Genomic DNA, 16,494 nt, shown 5'->3' with positions numbered 1-16,494 from the left:
AGGATGTTACACTTTGGTAAATGACCTGGAAAGCGAACACTGTAAACCTATTGAGTTTCAACACATAATACAATCTAGATTTGCATTTCCTGAAGGAAAAACTAGTGCTTACAAGACAGCAATAAAAAAAGAGTTAAATTTTAAGTAAAATGATACAGGTTTCCCACGGTCATGGAAAACTCTGGCAATATGGGTGAATTACAAAATAGTGGATTTCCATGTTACGGAAATCAATAAAGTCTTAAAAACTCAAAAAACTTATAGGCTAATATGTACCCTGCTGAAAAAAAACAATAGAACCCTGCCCAAAACACAATAGAAAATGTAATGGTTTTAATAGTTATAATGGGAATTGTATTGGTTTTAATGGAAACTATAATGGTGTCTACTGGTGATGGATTCTATTGGTGGGATGTTAAATCCTATTGGAAAAATGCCTAAAACACACTACAAAAAGGAATTTTGTAATGGTTTTACTGGAAAAAGCTAATGGTTTATAGTGGTATTTTAATGGAAACCATTGGAATTTCTGTGATGGTTTCCTATTGGGCATTTATTGTTTTTTTTGTTTTGTTTTGTTGTTTTTAGCAGGGTATTAATAAATGAATCTAATTTAAGGCTGAAATAAGCTCCAAAACTAAGTTTGAATAACTCCATTCACTTCAGAACTTCAATAATTTGGGTTAGAATATATTCAGAGATTATATTTACATGAACTATATATCACATGCCATGCTCTGGCTGTTTTAAAATCTGTGCCGGCTTTTAGATCAGGTTTTTGCGGAATTTCCTGCTACATGTATAGACGTGTATTCATTAAATTATTATTTTTATATTGAACTTTTATATCACATAGTGACAATACGATAAATTGTGTTTTGCAGACGTTCTATGTCTTTTTAACACAGGACCGGAAATAGTTTTGTTTTGAGTGTGACGCGTCGAGACGCGCGAGCTGTGAGGAGGAGCAGGTGATCAGTTACTATGGCAGCTTCCACTGCATTAACAGTGAATTATACTAGAATACAGACATTAACATCATATTTCCAGCATTGTCGATCAAAACGATGGATTCATCTGAAAACAGTCAACCGGAGAAGCCCTTTTTGTCAGTCACTGATAAGGTTAGGACTTAATTCCCCCCCCCCTGGTGTAGATAAACAAAGCTAGCATGCGTTCATATGCAAAACGCGTGTTTTTCTTACCGGAACAGCTTATCATCCGGTTTGTAGAGTCGGTATCTATATAAACATGACATACAGGGCATATAGTCATTGCTTGCGAAGGGCTATTCATTCAGCAAATACATTTAGTGTGTTTGAATATTCCGCCACCATGTGGGTGTAATCGATACTGTCAATGAGATGCTTAAACAGAGATTTAAATACATTGCAGATGGATTATAACGGTTTTGTTTTGATCATTTCTCCATGTGTCTGTCACAGTGTATTGTTACATATATGTTATGTTTGTCACAGACATGCTGCTACTGTGGTCTCAGGGACAGAACTTGCTCGGCAGATCCATAAAGAAGTCCAGAGTGATATAGCGAAATTAGTGGCCCAAGGCAATAGGAGACCTCATCTTAGTGTCATACTGGTGGGAGATGATCATGCCAGCCATACTTATGTGAGAAACAAAACCCGAGCGGCTTCACTGCTTGGTGAGCAACACACAAAGTCAATATAAACTTCAACGTGTTAATATGTAAGCAATGGTTCTCAGCAAGAGGTCCACTAGGGGGCCTCTGCAAATTTATAGGGGGGCCCCCAATAAGTCTTTATTTAAATGAACATAGTCTTAATTAAAATGCTAAAAAATACATACTGATATCGTATTTTTTAGTTGTTGTTTTTTTTTAATACAACAGATGTAACAGAGTTACATATCTACGGAAGCCCGTTTCCACTACAGAATAAAAAAATCAAAAAGATATTTGCAACTTTTTATCTCACAATTCTGACTTTTTTTTATCACAATTCTGAGATGTAAAAATTGCAAGATATAAACTCGCAATTCTGAGAAGTCTGGATTTTGAGATATAAACTCGCAGTTGCAAGAAAATCAGACTTGTGAGATAAAAAGTGGCAATTACCTTTTTTTTTTCATGGCTAAAACTAATAAACAATTGTGAGATGTAAATTCAGAATTCTGAGAAAAATGGTCAGAATTGCGAGTTGTAAACTTGGAATTGTGAAAAAAGTCAGAATTCGGAGTTTCTATTGCACAGTCCTGTGTTTATATTTTGCAAAGTCCGAACTGTAAGATAAAAAGTCGTAATTAGCTTATTTATTGTAATTTTTTTATTCTGTGGCAGAAACAGGCTTCCATGCATATCACATTAAATAGGAGGGCCTTAAAATATTGTCTCAGGCAAAGGTTGGCTTTGAATCAAAAATAGAACAACTTATATAAAGATTTCAAGTTGCTTTTAAAAGCAAAGACAACTGTTTTTCTGCATTAATGCTTACTTTAATTTTACATAAAGTCACTGATTTTACAGTACAATATGAATCATATGTTTACTAATCTTTTCTTCAAATTGTACTTGTTTGATAAGGCATGTCAAGCAGCACAATCTTCAGGCCATCATCAGTATCTCAGGAAGAGATGTTGGAACTGATAGACAAATTCAACAGAGACAGAAGCATCAGTGGGCTGCTGGTCCAGCTCCCTCTTCCAGGTACTGTATTATTCTACTGGCTCAAAAATGTGAAACTGCTAATAAAAAATGTGAATTGCGTATAAAAATAGGGTCATTCAGGATCTTTACTGTAGTGAAACAAGCTAAATCTAATGGTGAAAGTACTGTAGTTTTCTATTTCTTTAGCTATAATAAAACCACAACTTGCTGAATGTATCTGGATCAGGTTTGCAATAGTGAATTCATATTTTGAATGTATCTCTCTCTGGCAGAGCACATCAACGAGAGAGCCATATGCAATGCTGTCGCCCCAGAAAAAGACGTCGATGGATTCCACATAGTAAACATTGGGAAACTCTGCTTGGACCAGAGGTGCATGGTGCCAGCCACAGCAGCGGCAGTGTGGGAAATCATCAGAAGAACGGGTTTGTGATAGCTTTCAGAGAACTGACATTAAAATCTTCTTTGAGTTGTAGAGTAGTTTCTCAGCCATCTCATATTGCTCCCCCAGCAGAGATGTGATTGGGTTGTCTAGGATTACATTAGTTAGCAGCAGGTATAACAACAGTATCTGATGTCAGTTTATATTACTTACACATTTGAAAACATTGCTTTGCAATCATATCTGTATTTTGATGGTCTTTCCATGCCATGGGCATTTGTGAAATTGAGTTATAAATGTTTACTCAAATTCTATACTGGTGGTCAAAAGTTTGGGATACCTAACATTTTTTTTGTAATGTTTATGAAAGAAGTCTCTTATGCTCACCAAGGCTGCATTTTCTTTTATTAAAAAATACAAACATTAAATATTGTAAAATATTATCTCATTTAATTTTTTTTTTTTTTGTATTTTAGTATATTTAAAAATAATTTAATTTATTTCTATGATGAAAAAGCAGCTAATTTTCAGCAGCCATTATTCTAGTATTCACTTGATCCTTAAGTTTCACTTGATCCTTAAGAATTCTAATATGCTGCTAATTATTATTGGTGATCAGTTATTAATAATGGTTGTTATTATTATCAGTATTTTGGTGTTTAATATTTTTGTTCAAACTCCAATGCATTTTTTCAGGATTCTTTGATGAATAGAAAGCTCAAAAGAACAGCATTTATTTGAAATCTTTTCTGACATAGCCTTTACTGTTACTTGTTCTGATCTGATCTGTTACTGATCAAATGAATGCATCCTTGGTGAATAAGAGTATTTTTATTTATTTATTTATTTTTTAACTTTTGAATGGTATCACCATTTCCACAAAACTATTAAGCAGCAAAAACGTCTCAGGTTACATATGTAACCATGGTTCCCTGAGTAGGGAACGAGACACTGCGTCCTCTAGGGGTCGCTATGGGGAACGTTGTCAGCGTGACCCGTGTCTGAAGCATATATACAAAAACACCACATGTTGGCCGGCGACAGCCTATGACGTCACTACCGGCATGACCACAGTATAAAGGGGCGCCGGGAAAATACGTCATTCACTTCTTCGTCTGAAGCTTGCGTCCGAAGCATGGCACCGAGCCTAGAGGTCGCAGTGTCTCATTCCCTACTCAGGGAACCATGGTTACATATGTAACCTGAGACATTCCCTTTCGAGGGAACTTCGAACTGCGTCCTCTGGGGGTCGCTATGGGGAACGGAATACCCACACCACCATGCTGAGGGGAGTGCAAAGCCAGGCACAAAAGGCGAGCACTAAGTACCAACTCTACCCGGCTAAGGGAGTTGCCCCTGGGACAGTTCGACGGCTGTCAGTGACATTATCCCCTTCGACCAAAAAACCTGAGCTGCATACCCCAGAACTTACCTGTTAGGGGCCGGGCCTCCTGGACCCAGGGTAGAGCTCAAAGGCTTGGAATCAGAAGCAGAGATTTCTTTAAGGGGATATGACCAAGCGCCTAGGATAGTAACTAGGTCTTGGCCTATCACCCAGGGGCTACTGCTTGCTCTGCATGAGCTCGCTGAAGGAACTGTCTCAACAGATCCTTGGTAGCAACACCCTGTTCAAGTCAGTATCGCTGGGGATACATAGGTAGAGTGGGGCCCAAGGTGTAACCGTGGCCTGACCGACACAAAGAAAGGACACGAAGCCGCAGCGCGTAACCCATACCGTACAGGATTTTAGAAAGACCGCAAAACACTTGGTGTGCGATCTTACCATAACATGGATTGTAAAAAACATTCTAGGGTTCTGGAGAGCATAGGGTTACAAGGCTCTGGGGGAGTGGAGAACCCAACTCTCAGCATGAGAGGGAACTCAGACGCTCAGAAGGGAGCGGCATGCTCATAGGTGACCCTCTATGATGAGGGGCGCAATGCTAGCTCTACCAACAAGGAGGGTATTCTATCACAGAGCTCTGGGGAGCGGAGAACTGAACTCTCAGTATGAAAGGGAACTCAGACGCTCAGAAGGGAGCGGCATGCTCAAAGATGACCCTCTATGGTGAGGGGAGCTAAGCTAGCTCGACCACTGGCCTAAAAATCCGGTAGCCCTCCAGAGAAGCTGCCACAATAGTGGGCTATTTACTTACACCCTAGCAGGGGAGAAGCACATTCCAAAGAGTCGGGTCCGGACCATCAGTAAGGTAGTTTCTATGAAACATAGAACTTAACCAAAACATCATAAGTCCAGCATAGAGACTGCAATGTTTTTTTAATTTTTTTTATTAACATTTTTTTGAAAGCAGGTTTCTAGGTTCCCACCCCACCTCGGTCAGGTGGAATCAACGGTGGTTGCAGGGGAATTAGAGGGGAGACCTCAGACCTGGACCTTCTTGGAAGGTTTTGAAGGCCGCTGAGCATGCCTTCGCCTCCCTAAACTTCTCGACCACCATCTCGACGGAGGTACCGAAAAGCTCGGAAGGCAAGACTGGAGCATAGAGAAGAAAGCCCTTCTCTTTCTTCCCAACATCTGCCAGATTCACCCACAGATATCTCTCCGTTACCACCATGGCCACCATAGACCTGCCCATAGCAGTGGCGGCCTGCTTAGTGGCACGGAGAGCCAAATCCGTGGTGCGGCGCAGCTCAGCTACTTCATCAGGTGACAAGCCCTGACCCTTATCCAGGTCTTTCAGCAGATCAGCCTGGTATGCCTGAAGTACCGCCATCGTGTGCAACGAAGCGACAGCCTGACCTGCTGCTGTGTATGCCCTGCCATTTAAGCGAGATGTTTCCTGAAGGGGCTTAGATGGCAAGGAGGAAGCCTTGAGAGAGGATGTCTCGCCCACAGAGAGATAGCTGGCTAGCGTCTCTTCCACAGGGGGCATCCCCTCATAGCCGTTTTCATGCATCCCCTCAATGTTAGCATAACTGGTATTCTGAAACCTATGAATGCGAGAGAAAAAGGCTTTTTCCATTCCCTCTCAACCTCCGCATGGAGATCAGGAAGAAATGGGTGGCTCACTCGAGCTGGGGGGTTATGGCCAGAAAGATAACGCTCATCGAGACGACCCCACGGCGCCACCATCTTGGCCCTCAACTTCTTCTCCCTCAGACATCTCCTGCTCTTCCTGGGCATAACCCAGCAGAGCACTAGCCGCTGGATCAGACAATGTCAGAGAGATCGCATCATCATCATCATGCGACTCAAGGCTCGCTGTCGCCGGCCAACATGTGGTGTTTTTGTATATATGCTTCAGACACAGGTCACGCTGACGGTGTTCCCCCTAGAGGACGCAGTTCGAAGTTCCCTCGAAAGGGAACTATTTTTAACACTGATACTAATAAGAAATGTTTCTTGAGTACCAAAGTGTATTAGAATGATTAGACTGAAGTAATGGTTGCTGAAAACTTAGGTCTGCCATCACAGGAAATAAATATTTTAAAATATATTTGAATAGAAAACAGTTATTTTAAATTGTAATATTTCACAATATCACAGTTTTTTTAACTGCAAACTTGGTGACCATAAGAGACTTCCTTTAAAAACATTGAAAAATATGAATTATTCCAAACTTTTGAATGCTAGCAAATGTCCCTTTTTTCAGGCATTGAAACAGTTGGAAAAAATGTGCTTGTTGTTGGGCGCTCCAAGAATGTAGGAATGCCTATCGCAATGCTGCTGCATTCGGATAGAAACCATGAACGGCCGGGAGGTGAGATTTCTGTCATTACCTTATTATTATTATTATTATTTATTTATTTTTTTTTTTAGTATTTTTATTTTTGAAATCTTATATAGTATAAATAGAAGTGTTTGCAGTTGGAGTGCCAAGCAGCATCCTACAATTCACATTGCACTATACTCAGTTTTAACCCTTTTTTATTTAATTTTCTTGTTACAATATTCATGAAAATTTACATTTAAGAAATTACACCAGCACTTACATTTCCCAAAAATCTAAACAAGGAAACTGTGCCAAAAAGCAGAATGCAATGAGATTTTATAATTTTTTATGATGAACGTAGCGTTGTTTTTTTTATCAACAATGTTTGGTTTGAAAGTACAAGTAGTTACAGCAAACTGATCATTCTGTGAAAAGTAAAACTTTGTTTTTATTTTGCTGTTTTTTTCATTGCGATGTTTTCAAAAGGCACATTTTCAGAATTTCAATCAATAATCTACAACCCAGTCACCTCGCTTTTTGAAGGGGAGTGAGATCATGGCGAATGACAAATTCACAGAATGAACTCTGGATGTTGCCGCTGATGACGCATGCTGTCACATGATTACTATCAAAAATTAACATTTTACCAATAACCTGTAATGGAAAACTGCTTAGAAAACAACGTTCATCCTTAACCATATAGTTATATGGGTAACACTTTACAATAAGGTGTCATTTGTTAACATTAGTTAATGTATTAACTAACACGAACAAACAATGAACAATGCATTTATTACACTATTTATTAATCTTTGTTAATGTTAGTTAATGAAAATACAGTTGTTCATAGTTTATTCATGTTAGTTCACAGTGCATTAACTAATGTTAACAAACACAAATTGTGATTTTAATAATGCATTAGTAAATGCTGAAATTAACATGAACTAAGATTAATAAATGCTGCAGAAGTATTGTTCATTCTTAGTTCATGTTTACTAATGTTGTTAACAAATGTTAACTCATGAACCTTATTGTAAAGTGTTACCGTTATATGTTATATATCAAATATATAATAGGCGGTAGTATACTGTTTGTTTTAAAATCCACTTATACTGCATGTGAAAACAGAATACAAATAAAGACATGCAAACTAAACATGTTGTTTTCAAAAATCCCTATTACTTTGCATTGAATTAAACAGTGATTAAAATATCACCTTGAACCTATTATTCCCAAATAGTTTTGAGTAGTTTTTTTTTTTTTTATAAAGGTTGAATAGTGTTGTAATAGTTGAATAGTTAACTCACATTGAAACATGTTTGATAGTGCAACATAACTTTTGATTGGCATGTCTCCAGAAACAAGATCAGTTCATGTTTTAACTCAAGTTTTGTTTAAAGATTTGATTTGCTTCTTGGAATAAAGGAAAGGGAGAGACCGGATGTTTATTTCTTTCTTTTTCTGGAACTGTATAGCTGTTAGAGGATTCATTTATATAGATATCAGTAATTAGGATTAGGTTTGTGCAAGATTTTGATGATTTCAACAGGTAATATTCAAGCCATGTTTGAAGTGAGTTGTGAAATTTGATTGGAAGTTTTTTGCTCTAACATGTATGAAATTCCTTTCACAATGAGAGAAGCAGCCCTGAATCAGTTCTGCTTCCATTTTTTTGAGACTCATAGCCTTATAGTATAAAAGGTGAACCTGTGATTGCCTGAAAAAATGTCAAGGTTTTGGCAAAACCTCTTAAATATGTCTAATGTTGAGGTTCTGTGACAGGATGAGTATTGCATTATGATTAATCATTCCCGTCATTTTTAGTTATTACATCCATGGAGTTACAGCTATGTTAATTCCACTGAATGTAACCTGTGGTTAGCCAAATTTGCTAGCTTTTAGTTGATGTGGTGGTGTTACAGCATGAAGTTACACGTTCTGGGAATTTCTGCTTACGAATGTAATCTTGTTGGTGAGCGGAAACAACCATGAACATTTTTCGTAAAAGAATGTGTGGAATGAATAAAAGATGGGAGTTGGCACTTCAAAAATGGCATGAATTTCCTGTTGCCTGCACATAATTAAATACTATGAAATGTTTAAATGTTTAAATGTTTTAACATTGATTTTCTGGAAATGATATACTGGAAAGGTGTGCATGGCAATCAAATGTTAAATCTGAGACTATGTTTAACTAACTAAAAACATATTATATTACATTCAAAGATGAAATAAACTAATAAATAAATACTCCTGATGAGTATTATATTTTTCAGGTGATGCCACAGTTATCATGGCTCATAGATGCACTCCTCTACCACGACTGAAGGAACTTGCCAGTCTGGCTGATATAGTGATTGCGGCTGCAGGTCAGCTCTTTGTGTCCTGGTCAGATATTCTGTAATATTATTACATGGCTGTCTATAATTGTAACAGGGCTGACGAGACGAGAGGCGTGCGGATCCATTTGCAGACTTTATTTGGTAACAGAGACGTGGTCAAACAGGCAGGGTCAAACAATGGCAGACAGGTATATGAAGGCAATGCAAAGAGTTATCTGAAACAGGCGTGGGTCAGGCGACAGCGAACAGTATCAAGAGGGCTAGACAAGAGAGGTAATCCAAAACTTGAGCGATAGTCCAGGCAGGGGAAAACACAATCCGACAAAGGCTAGGCTAGGCTAGGCTAGGCTAGGCTAGGCAAGGCAAGGCAAGGCAAGGCAAGGCAAGGCAAGGCAAGGCAAGGAAAACTAATAGGGCTCTGTAGGGCAGCAATAATGCGTACAATACTCGGCAACGAGGGAGAGAATGTCCAGGGTTGAAATAGTGTGTGTGATCAGTGATGCTGTGTGATCAGGTGTGCCTGTGATTAGTGCAATGAGTGATTGGTGACAGCTGTGTGCGTGTGATTGGTGAGATGGCTGATGGGAAATGCAGTCCATGTGATGTGTGGTGTGAAAGTCCATGTGGTGAGCGGGTGACCTCTAGTGGTGAATGAACGGGAGTGCAGACCAGATTCGTGACAAGAATACTCAATTTTGATTGGTCAAATATCATTGTGTAATGACAGCTAAACTGTATAATTTATTAATTCATTACGTCCATGTATTTATTTATTTGGTAAGTAGCCACGTAATAAGTAGGATAATGTACAGTAAGCAGTGATTAGCTGACTGTATTATCCTTTACTTAGACTTTGGTTATGCAACATATTAAGAAATACAGTACAAATCAAGTTTGAATGAGTTTGAACATTATCTGTATTTTATTCAAACCTGTGTTCTGTTATTCTAAAATTGTAGTCTATAGTATACATAAATAGTAATAATTTAATAAGATAAAGAAAATATTGTGTTCTTAAGAGAATTTGTTTTTGTGAACAGTTGACCTTATTCTGTAACAACAGGTGTGCCTCACTTAATAACGGCAGATATGGTAAAAGAGGGAGCTGCGGTTATTGATGTCGGCATCAACCGCATGCAGGACCCGGTCACTGGTAAACTTCGTCTTGTTGGAGATGTGGATTTTGAAGGTAAATGACACATGACTGCCTTTGCATTCTTACAGTACTGGTTAAGTGTTATTTTAATATTATTTTACTACTATTGTAGTATTTATTAATATTTGGAATTTGCTTGTATTTTTATATTTTCAGTTTTAAATGTAATTTTAATGTTTTAGTAATTTTGTTGTGTTCTTTTGTCATTTTTATTTATTTTTTGTTTTGCTGTAATTTATTATTTTATTGACTTGATAACTTAGTAGTTCATCTTCAGCATTTCCATTTTTTTAAATATTTTAATTCAGCATTATTTTAGTTAAATGAAAACATACATTTTTTATAGTTTTAGGTTTTAGTAAACAATAAAATCACCAATGTTGGTGACACTTTAGTGTTGGTTCATCCAAAAATGGAATTTGCAATTCTTGGTAACACTTTAGTATAGGGACAAATTCTCACTATTAACTAGTTGCTTATTATGCCTATTATTAACATATTGGCTGTTGATTAGTACTTTTAAAGCACATATTCTGCATGACCATATTCTACATCCCTAATACCTAAACTTAACAACTACTTTACTAACTGTTAATAAGCAGCAAATTAGGAGTTTATTGAGGCAAAGTCATAGTTAATGGTTTTATTAACCACCTTAAAATAATTCATTACTCACCCTCATGTTATTCCAAATCCATATGACCATCACAAAAGGTGATGAGCTTCAAGCCTCAAAAAGGGTGGAAAATCACCATAAAAGTAACTTTTAGTAAACTGTTTTACAAGTCTGCTGAAGTCAGCTTTGTGTGAAACCAGAGTTTGTCCCTCCACTGGGCTGTTACGACAGCAAGTCAGTGAGTTTAACTTCAAACCGAATCAATGTAATTCATAAATTAACCAGTTTTCAGTGAATAGTGAATAATGATTTATAATTCAGTCTCTCTCTCAAGAAGGAAGGTAAATAGTAAGGGTTTGGAATGCTAGAATTTCATTCATTTTTGAGTGATCTGTTATAATAATTTTGCATGTGCGTCAGTTAGTCTCAATCCCCTCTAGGGCTCTGTTTGGCTCATAGTGTGTTGGTTGAAAGTCACTTAGCAACACGATTTATAGTTTGATTTCTTTTCTCTTAGAAGTATAAAAGAAATTCTTGGCTTAGACAGAGCTCTTAGTGTTATTTAAGACACGGTTTGTTTTTGTCTCCCTAATCAGCTGTGAAGGAGAAGGCTGGATTCATCACTCCTGTGCCTGGAGGAGTCGGCCCAATGACCATCGCCATGGTAATGAAAAACACAGTCACTGCTGCCAAAAATGCTCCAACATACTGAACAAACATAAAACCTGCCATTATGGGTGGACAAGAAGCACTTCAGTCTGCATACTTTAATTGGCACTATTTGTCCGTATCTTGATTAAAAACGCAAGCCCCTGCAAGTCTCCTCTACAACATCCTTCCCTGCCCGTCGGCAAGCTGTAACAGGCCGTTCTAGCTGGCACGGTAGCCATGCATGGCTATGACAGTTACTACACCCTAATTTGTTTCTCAACTCTGTAAAAATTAGAGAGATGCCTCCTCACTGATTCTAAGAAGCTGTCGCCTTTGCTACATTATTATTATTTTGTCAGAGCCGAGAAAATAAGGAGGGTTTACTGTGCAAGTGTAACATTACCTCCCTGACAATGCATGAGTGAAGCCGAAAGACTTAGTTGCATCATCCTCACAGAGAGTTTCGGTACGACTTGACTGGCTGCTCAACAGGTGGCCTCATGGCAGGGTAATAGATGGTTCTCAGATATCTGACAGATGAATCTGTTGACACTGAGACAAACGGGACATTAATACATTTTCTCAGGAAATTATTTTAAAAGTGTAGTTTGAATTCAAAACAACAAAATGGCAAAAAATAACACAAGGATGCTGCTGTATTTAATATTTATTCATCTACCTATTTAAGGTATTATTTATATATTGTTTATTATGCATAAATGTGTTTTTGTTTAAAAAAAATCCTAGTTTTGGTATAAATAGCTTGTATGTATGATTTTTAGCCCTATGAAGTATTTCATATTATTTTTCTGCTTTATTTATTAGTGTGGTTTATGGCATGTTCTTGACATTAAACACTTTTTTTTTTGGCATTTTGGGTCCTTTACATTCAAACTGCCAATAAAAAATATAAATTTCAATATATCCGATGTTTCCCAGAGACATTTCGTGGACATATTTTGCGCTATAAAAAAACTGGGAAATATAAAAATGATTTGAAAGTGAAGTCACATTATTTTGTGCTACTTGCATGCTTCTGAAGTTCTAAAATATAATATCTTTGTATGAGGAACAGACCAGAATTTTAAGTCACTATTCAATGAAAAGCATCCCTTCATGTGTAAAACTCAAGAATAGCAAGCAAAAACCATGACGTTTGGCGCCATTGATGTCAAACGTGGCGTGACATGTCTTGGTGTGGAAATATATGCGAATCTGAATGAGATTTAAGAGATACGGCAGAAGTCATATGGACTACTTTTACGGTGCTTTTTGTCATTTTTGGTCACCACTCGCTAAGAGATCAGCTCAGATATTCTGACTAACGTCTTTTGAGAGGGAATAAATGATGACAGGACTTTAATTTTTGGTAAACCATCCCTTTTTAAGGCTCTAGTATTGCTAAAGATTTCAATTCAGAAATCAATATACTTATTTCAGTCTGTGGCTCTCTAAAAAGGCATTTGATTCTTGTTGTTCTTAAATATTGGTGGTTTACAAGAAGAAACTGTGAATGAAAGAGTCTTCATTAATGAACCTGTTCATGGCATAGTTTACTCAAAAACCAACATTATCATCATTCACTCGCACCCGCATGTCGTTCCAAACCTGTATGACTTCCTCCTGTGAAGCATAAAACAGGACATTTTGAGAAATAGAATGGAAGTTAGTACCCAAAATGTTTTGGTTACCAACATCCTTAAAAATGTCTTCTAAGAGGAAAGTAAGTTTAGAACGATATGAGGGTAAGTAAATAATGTTTTTCTTTTTTTTTCTTTTTTTTTTGAAAACGATGGATAATGTACCAAATAGCATTGATCCAACATCAAACCCCCATCTGATTACAGATCAAATTTAAAAAAAACAAAAAAAAACACTAAAAAACTAAATTAGAATTTGGGAAATCAGTTAGATCATTGACCGTGCCAATAATTTAAGATTGTTGCTTGTTATGTTATATACTTAACATATTCAATTTGCTGTTGAGATAAATATTCCGAATGGATCTTTCCAAATCTTTAAAATATTTAATTGCTAAGTTATGTCTTTCCACATAAACGCTTAAAAATATGAAATAACTGAATATGAAATAACTGATGTCAAACTGCTGGTTACAAGTTACAGGCAAAAGTTATATAGACTGCAGAGTTTAGTACATGAAAAAGCTTATTTTTTAATTGTAATTAATAAAAAACTAATTGACAAAGTTACTACCCAAAAAAAGAATAAAATGTGTAAAAATGTGCAAAGCATCCAAAATAGGATGCAATTTTTTTAATTTTTTCGGGAATACTTCTTGCTATCATTATGTGACAGAAGCGTAATGGGACATGAGTGTGAGTAAAACAAATTATACTTTGACTGTATCTGTAATTAGACTTTTCTTTAATATCACTTGTGCCAATAACTATGTCAGAAGCCTGTTTTTGCAGCTGCAGGCAAATACTTTGGACACTGAAAAAAAAAATGTGGGGGCAAAAACACGCCTGTGCACGCTGCTTGCCTGTGGACCAGGAAGTGATGCGGAGCATTGTACAGGTATGGGTAATCACTGGAATCACTGCAGTTCCTGTTACTAGTTAAAATGATTGGCTGCCATTAGTGACGCAGAAAAGGATATAGAAGGATAGTATAAATTGTGAGGAAAAACCACTTTCATTTGGAGAACAGCAGAAGTTTGAGGAAAACCGGACAAACTCAGAATCTCCAGTCAAACTGAACCTGTATTTGGGCCACAGCATGACACAACAAGTGGATAAAAGGTGTTTGCACTATCAGGGTGAGTCATAATACTTTTCATAAAACAAAATAGATAATAAGGAGCTTGCAACAAAATGACTGTCTAATACTTTAAAGATGAAGTATAGTTACTAAAATGTAATCTTAAAACTCTATCAGTACTTGGATTGATGGTGGTGTTAGCCGTCTTCTCTGGACTTGGAGACACTAAGGAGAAGTCAGAGGATGTGATCCTATACAACACAACACACAGTAATGGCAAGTACTTCAACATTATATTTAATTATTTCAAAAGACTGCGACTTTTTATTGTTTTTTGAAAATGTCTGTTATCAGGCTGCATTTATTTGATCAAAAAAATACAGTAAAACAGTTAAAAGAACTGTTTTCTATTTGACTATAATTTATTATCTCTCTCTTTCTCTCTCTCTCTGTATATATACTCGAATTATAGTTTGTCGACATGTAGTTGCTAAGTTACTTCTAGTTAGTATAATGTCTAAAAGTGGACTAGCTACTGAAATAAAGTGTGACCCTTTGTTTTATATGAAATGAGCAAGCATGCAATTTCAAATATGCACTGCGCTAAGAATGCAGGTTCTTTGGCATGTGGACACAAGTCTGAATGCCTATCCATTAAAATCACAATCCTTCATACTTAACTGTCTGGGTGTGTGTGGGTGTCTATCAGCAGGAAGTGGAGAAGAACCGCGAGTTTTGGCTATTCAAAGGCCCTGCGGTTCAGAACATGAGGGATTCTGTGTCAACGGTGCATGTTCCTACTCCTCCGAGCTGGACACCCCTATCTGCCGGTGAGACCAGCCACCAAAAACAACTCAATACATTAAAGATCCCATCAATCAATTGACACTGATCAGGTCTTGATTATCTAGTTCATGTTTGTTTGATTAGCAGACTAGCAAGTTGCAAAGTTTGGGTTGTGGCTGTGATGTGAATAAAGCCTTGTGGATGTTTACAAAATGGGATGATCTCTTAGATATGTCACACCCAAATTTCCTGTTTCACAAGGAATCAACATATGGAAAAATAACTGTAGTCAACAGGCCATTTCATAGAGTCTTTAAACGATGGATTCTTGCTAACAAATGCAATTTTTCTACTGTCTTTAGGTGTGACAAAATGTACAGCGGTATGCGCTGTGAAAATGCTGTTTTGGACACCCAACAATCGTCTAGTCCTGAAAAAGTCATTGGAATTAGCTGTGGTGTAGTTTTATTACTGGGAATCCTCGTCGGACTGATGTACTGCTGTTTAAAGAAAAGGTAAAATCCTGATTACAGCGTTTAGGCTTTTATTATTCAAGTAGCAACTGCTTTGTTTATTGATTTATTTTTCATTTATTTCTATATTTTGAATTTTTATTTAATTACTTAAACTTTAAATGTAATATTATCAAGCAACTTTTGTAAATCAATGACAATTGAAGCATTCATTGAATGTTTAAATATTTTCTTGTTTATACCTCACAGGTGTCGGAAGTCATCACCACCCTACAAGAACTATGGCTCTGAAAACTCTGTTTAATTTATTTGGCCAGATATAATTTATGCTCTTAAGTAAAGTGCTTTTAGGCCTAAGACGGGAAGGAGGGCAAAACATCAAGGACTGATTCTACCAGCAAGACAGGCCAGACTGTGGAGTAGAGACACAACACCCTCTAGAGAACAGAGCAAGAATTGCAAAGAAACACTTTGTGATCTCCGTGTTCCACAAAGGACACATTAATCAATGTAATTTATTACAATAGCTGTCATAATGGGAAAATGCAGGTTGTTCAACACAATTATTTTATATTAATTACAAGTTATACTATAACTTGTGCACTGTAATGTAAAAATAATTTACTGTCATTTAAGAACTGCATGTAGAACTGTCAATCAGATTAATTTTTGGTTATTCATAAGAAAATGCCCTACACTGTTTCCGTTATGAATGTATTATGTAAGCGCACATAGGTATTTATTGCACAGCTATAAACATGATAATACTAAATATAAAACCTAAACGGTGCTAATGTATTTGTATCAGATATTTATTTATTGACAAATTTGTATAAAATTTTCACCTAAAATAAAAAAAAAGAAGAAAAAAGAAAACAGTGAAAATGTCTGAAATTATTGTTGCAATGTTGCACTATGATTTTAATGATCTCAGCTCAAGCGTTATTAAACACAATAACAGCAAATATATTGCAGGGTTTCATGTTATAAATTGCTTGAAAAATGAAAAGCAGATGCTATTATTTTATTAAAAGATTTCAGTATGTAGA

General features: G+C 36.7%; 1 protein-coding gene across 8 annotated transcripts; it reads left to right on the top strand.

Moving 5' to 3' along the window:
- Nucleotides 1-918: 918 nt before the first annotated feature.
- Nucleotides 919-16,317, top strand: mthfd2l (methylenetetrahydrofolate dehydrogenase (NADP+ dependent) 2 like). Of its 8 annotated transcripts, none has more exons than XM_058784577.1 (14): nt 919-1,124; nt 1,479-1,663; nt 2,561-2,683; nt 2,917-3,069; nt 6,641-6,748; nt 8,977-9,069; nt 10,106-10,231; nt 11,411-11,478; nt 13,898-14,003; nt 14,131-14,244; nt 14,364-14,462; nt 14,896-15,016; nt 15,335-15,487; nt 15,695-16,317. In XM_058784577.1, the coding sequence occupies exons 1-14, from the start codon at nt 985-987 to the stop codon at nt 15,747-15,749; spliced, it is 1,644 nt and encodes a 547-aa protein (XP_058640560.1). In that variant the 5' UTR covers nt 919-984; the 3' UTR covers nt 15,750-16,317. The 8 variants fall into 8 exon arrangements, 7 of the variants coding, with proteins under 7 accessions (XP_058640560.1, XP_058640559.1, XP_058640558.1 ...); XM_058784576.1 differs by having other exon boundaries at nt 1,446-1,663; nt 14,899-15,016; XM_058784575.1 differs by having other exon boundaries at nt 1,446-1,663.
- The last annotated feature ends 177 nt before the right edge of the window (nt 16,318-16,494 follow it).

Source organism: Onychostoma macrolepis, chromosome 08 (genome assembly GCF_012432095.1).
Source record: "Onychostoma macrolepis isolate SWU-2019 chromosome 08, ASM1243209v1, whole genome shotgun sequence".
NCBI classification, from domain to species: Eukaryota; Metazoa; Chordata; class Actinopteri; order Cypriniformes; family Cyprinidae; genus Onychostoma; species Onychostoma macrolepis.
The sequence above is the reverse complement of the archived record's forward strand: the minus strand, read 5'-3'. Positions and strand labels throughout refer to the sequence as shown.

Excerpts from the sequence above, each read along its gene's own strand:
- mthfd2l (XM_058784575.1), top strand. The coding sequence starts at position 985 with ATGGCAGCTTCCACTGCATTAACAGTGAATTATACTAGAATACAGACA. Across the intron at positions 10,232-11,410 it reads TGGAGATGTGGATTTTGAAG|CTGTGAAGGAGAAGGCTGGA; the intron begins GTAAATGACACA and ends CTCCCTAATCAG. Across the intron at positions 15,017-15,334 it reads CTGGACACCCCTATCTGCCG|GTGTGACAAAATGTACAGCG; the intron begins GTGAGACCAGCC and ends TACTGTCTTTAG.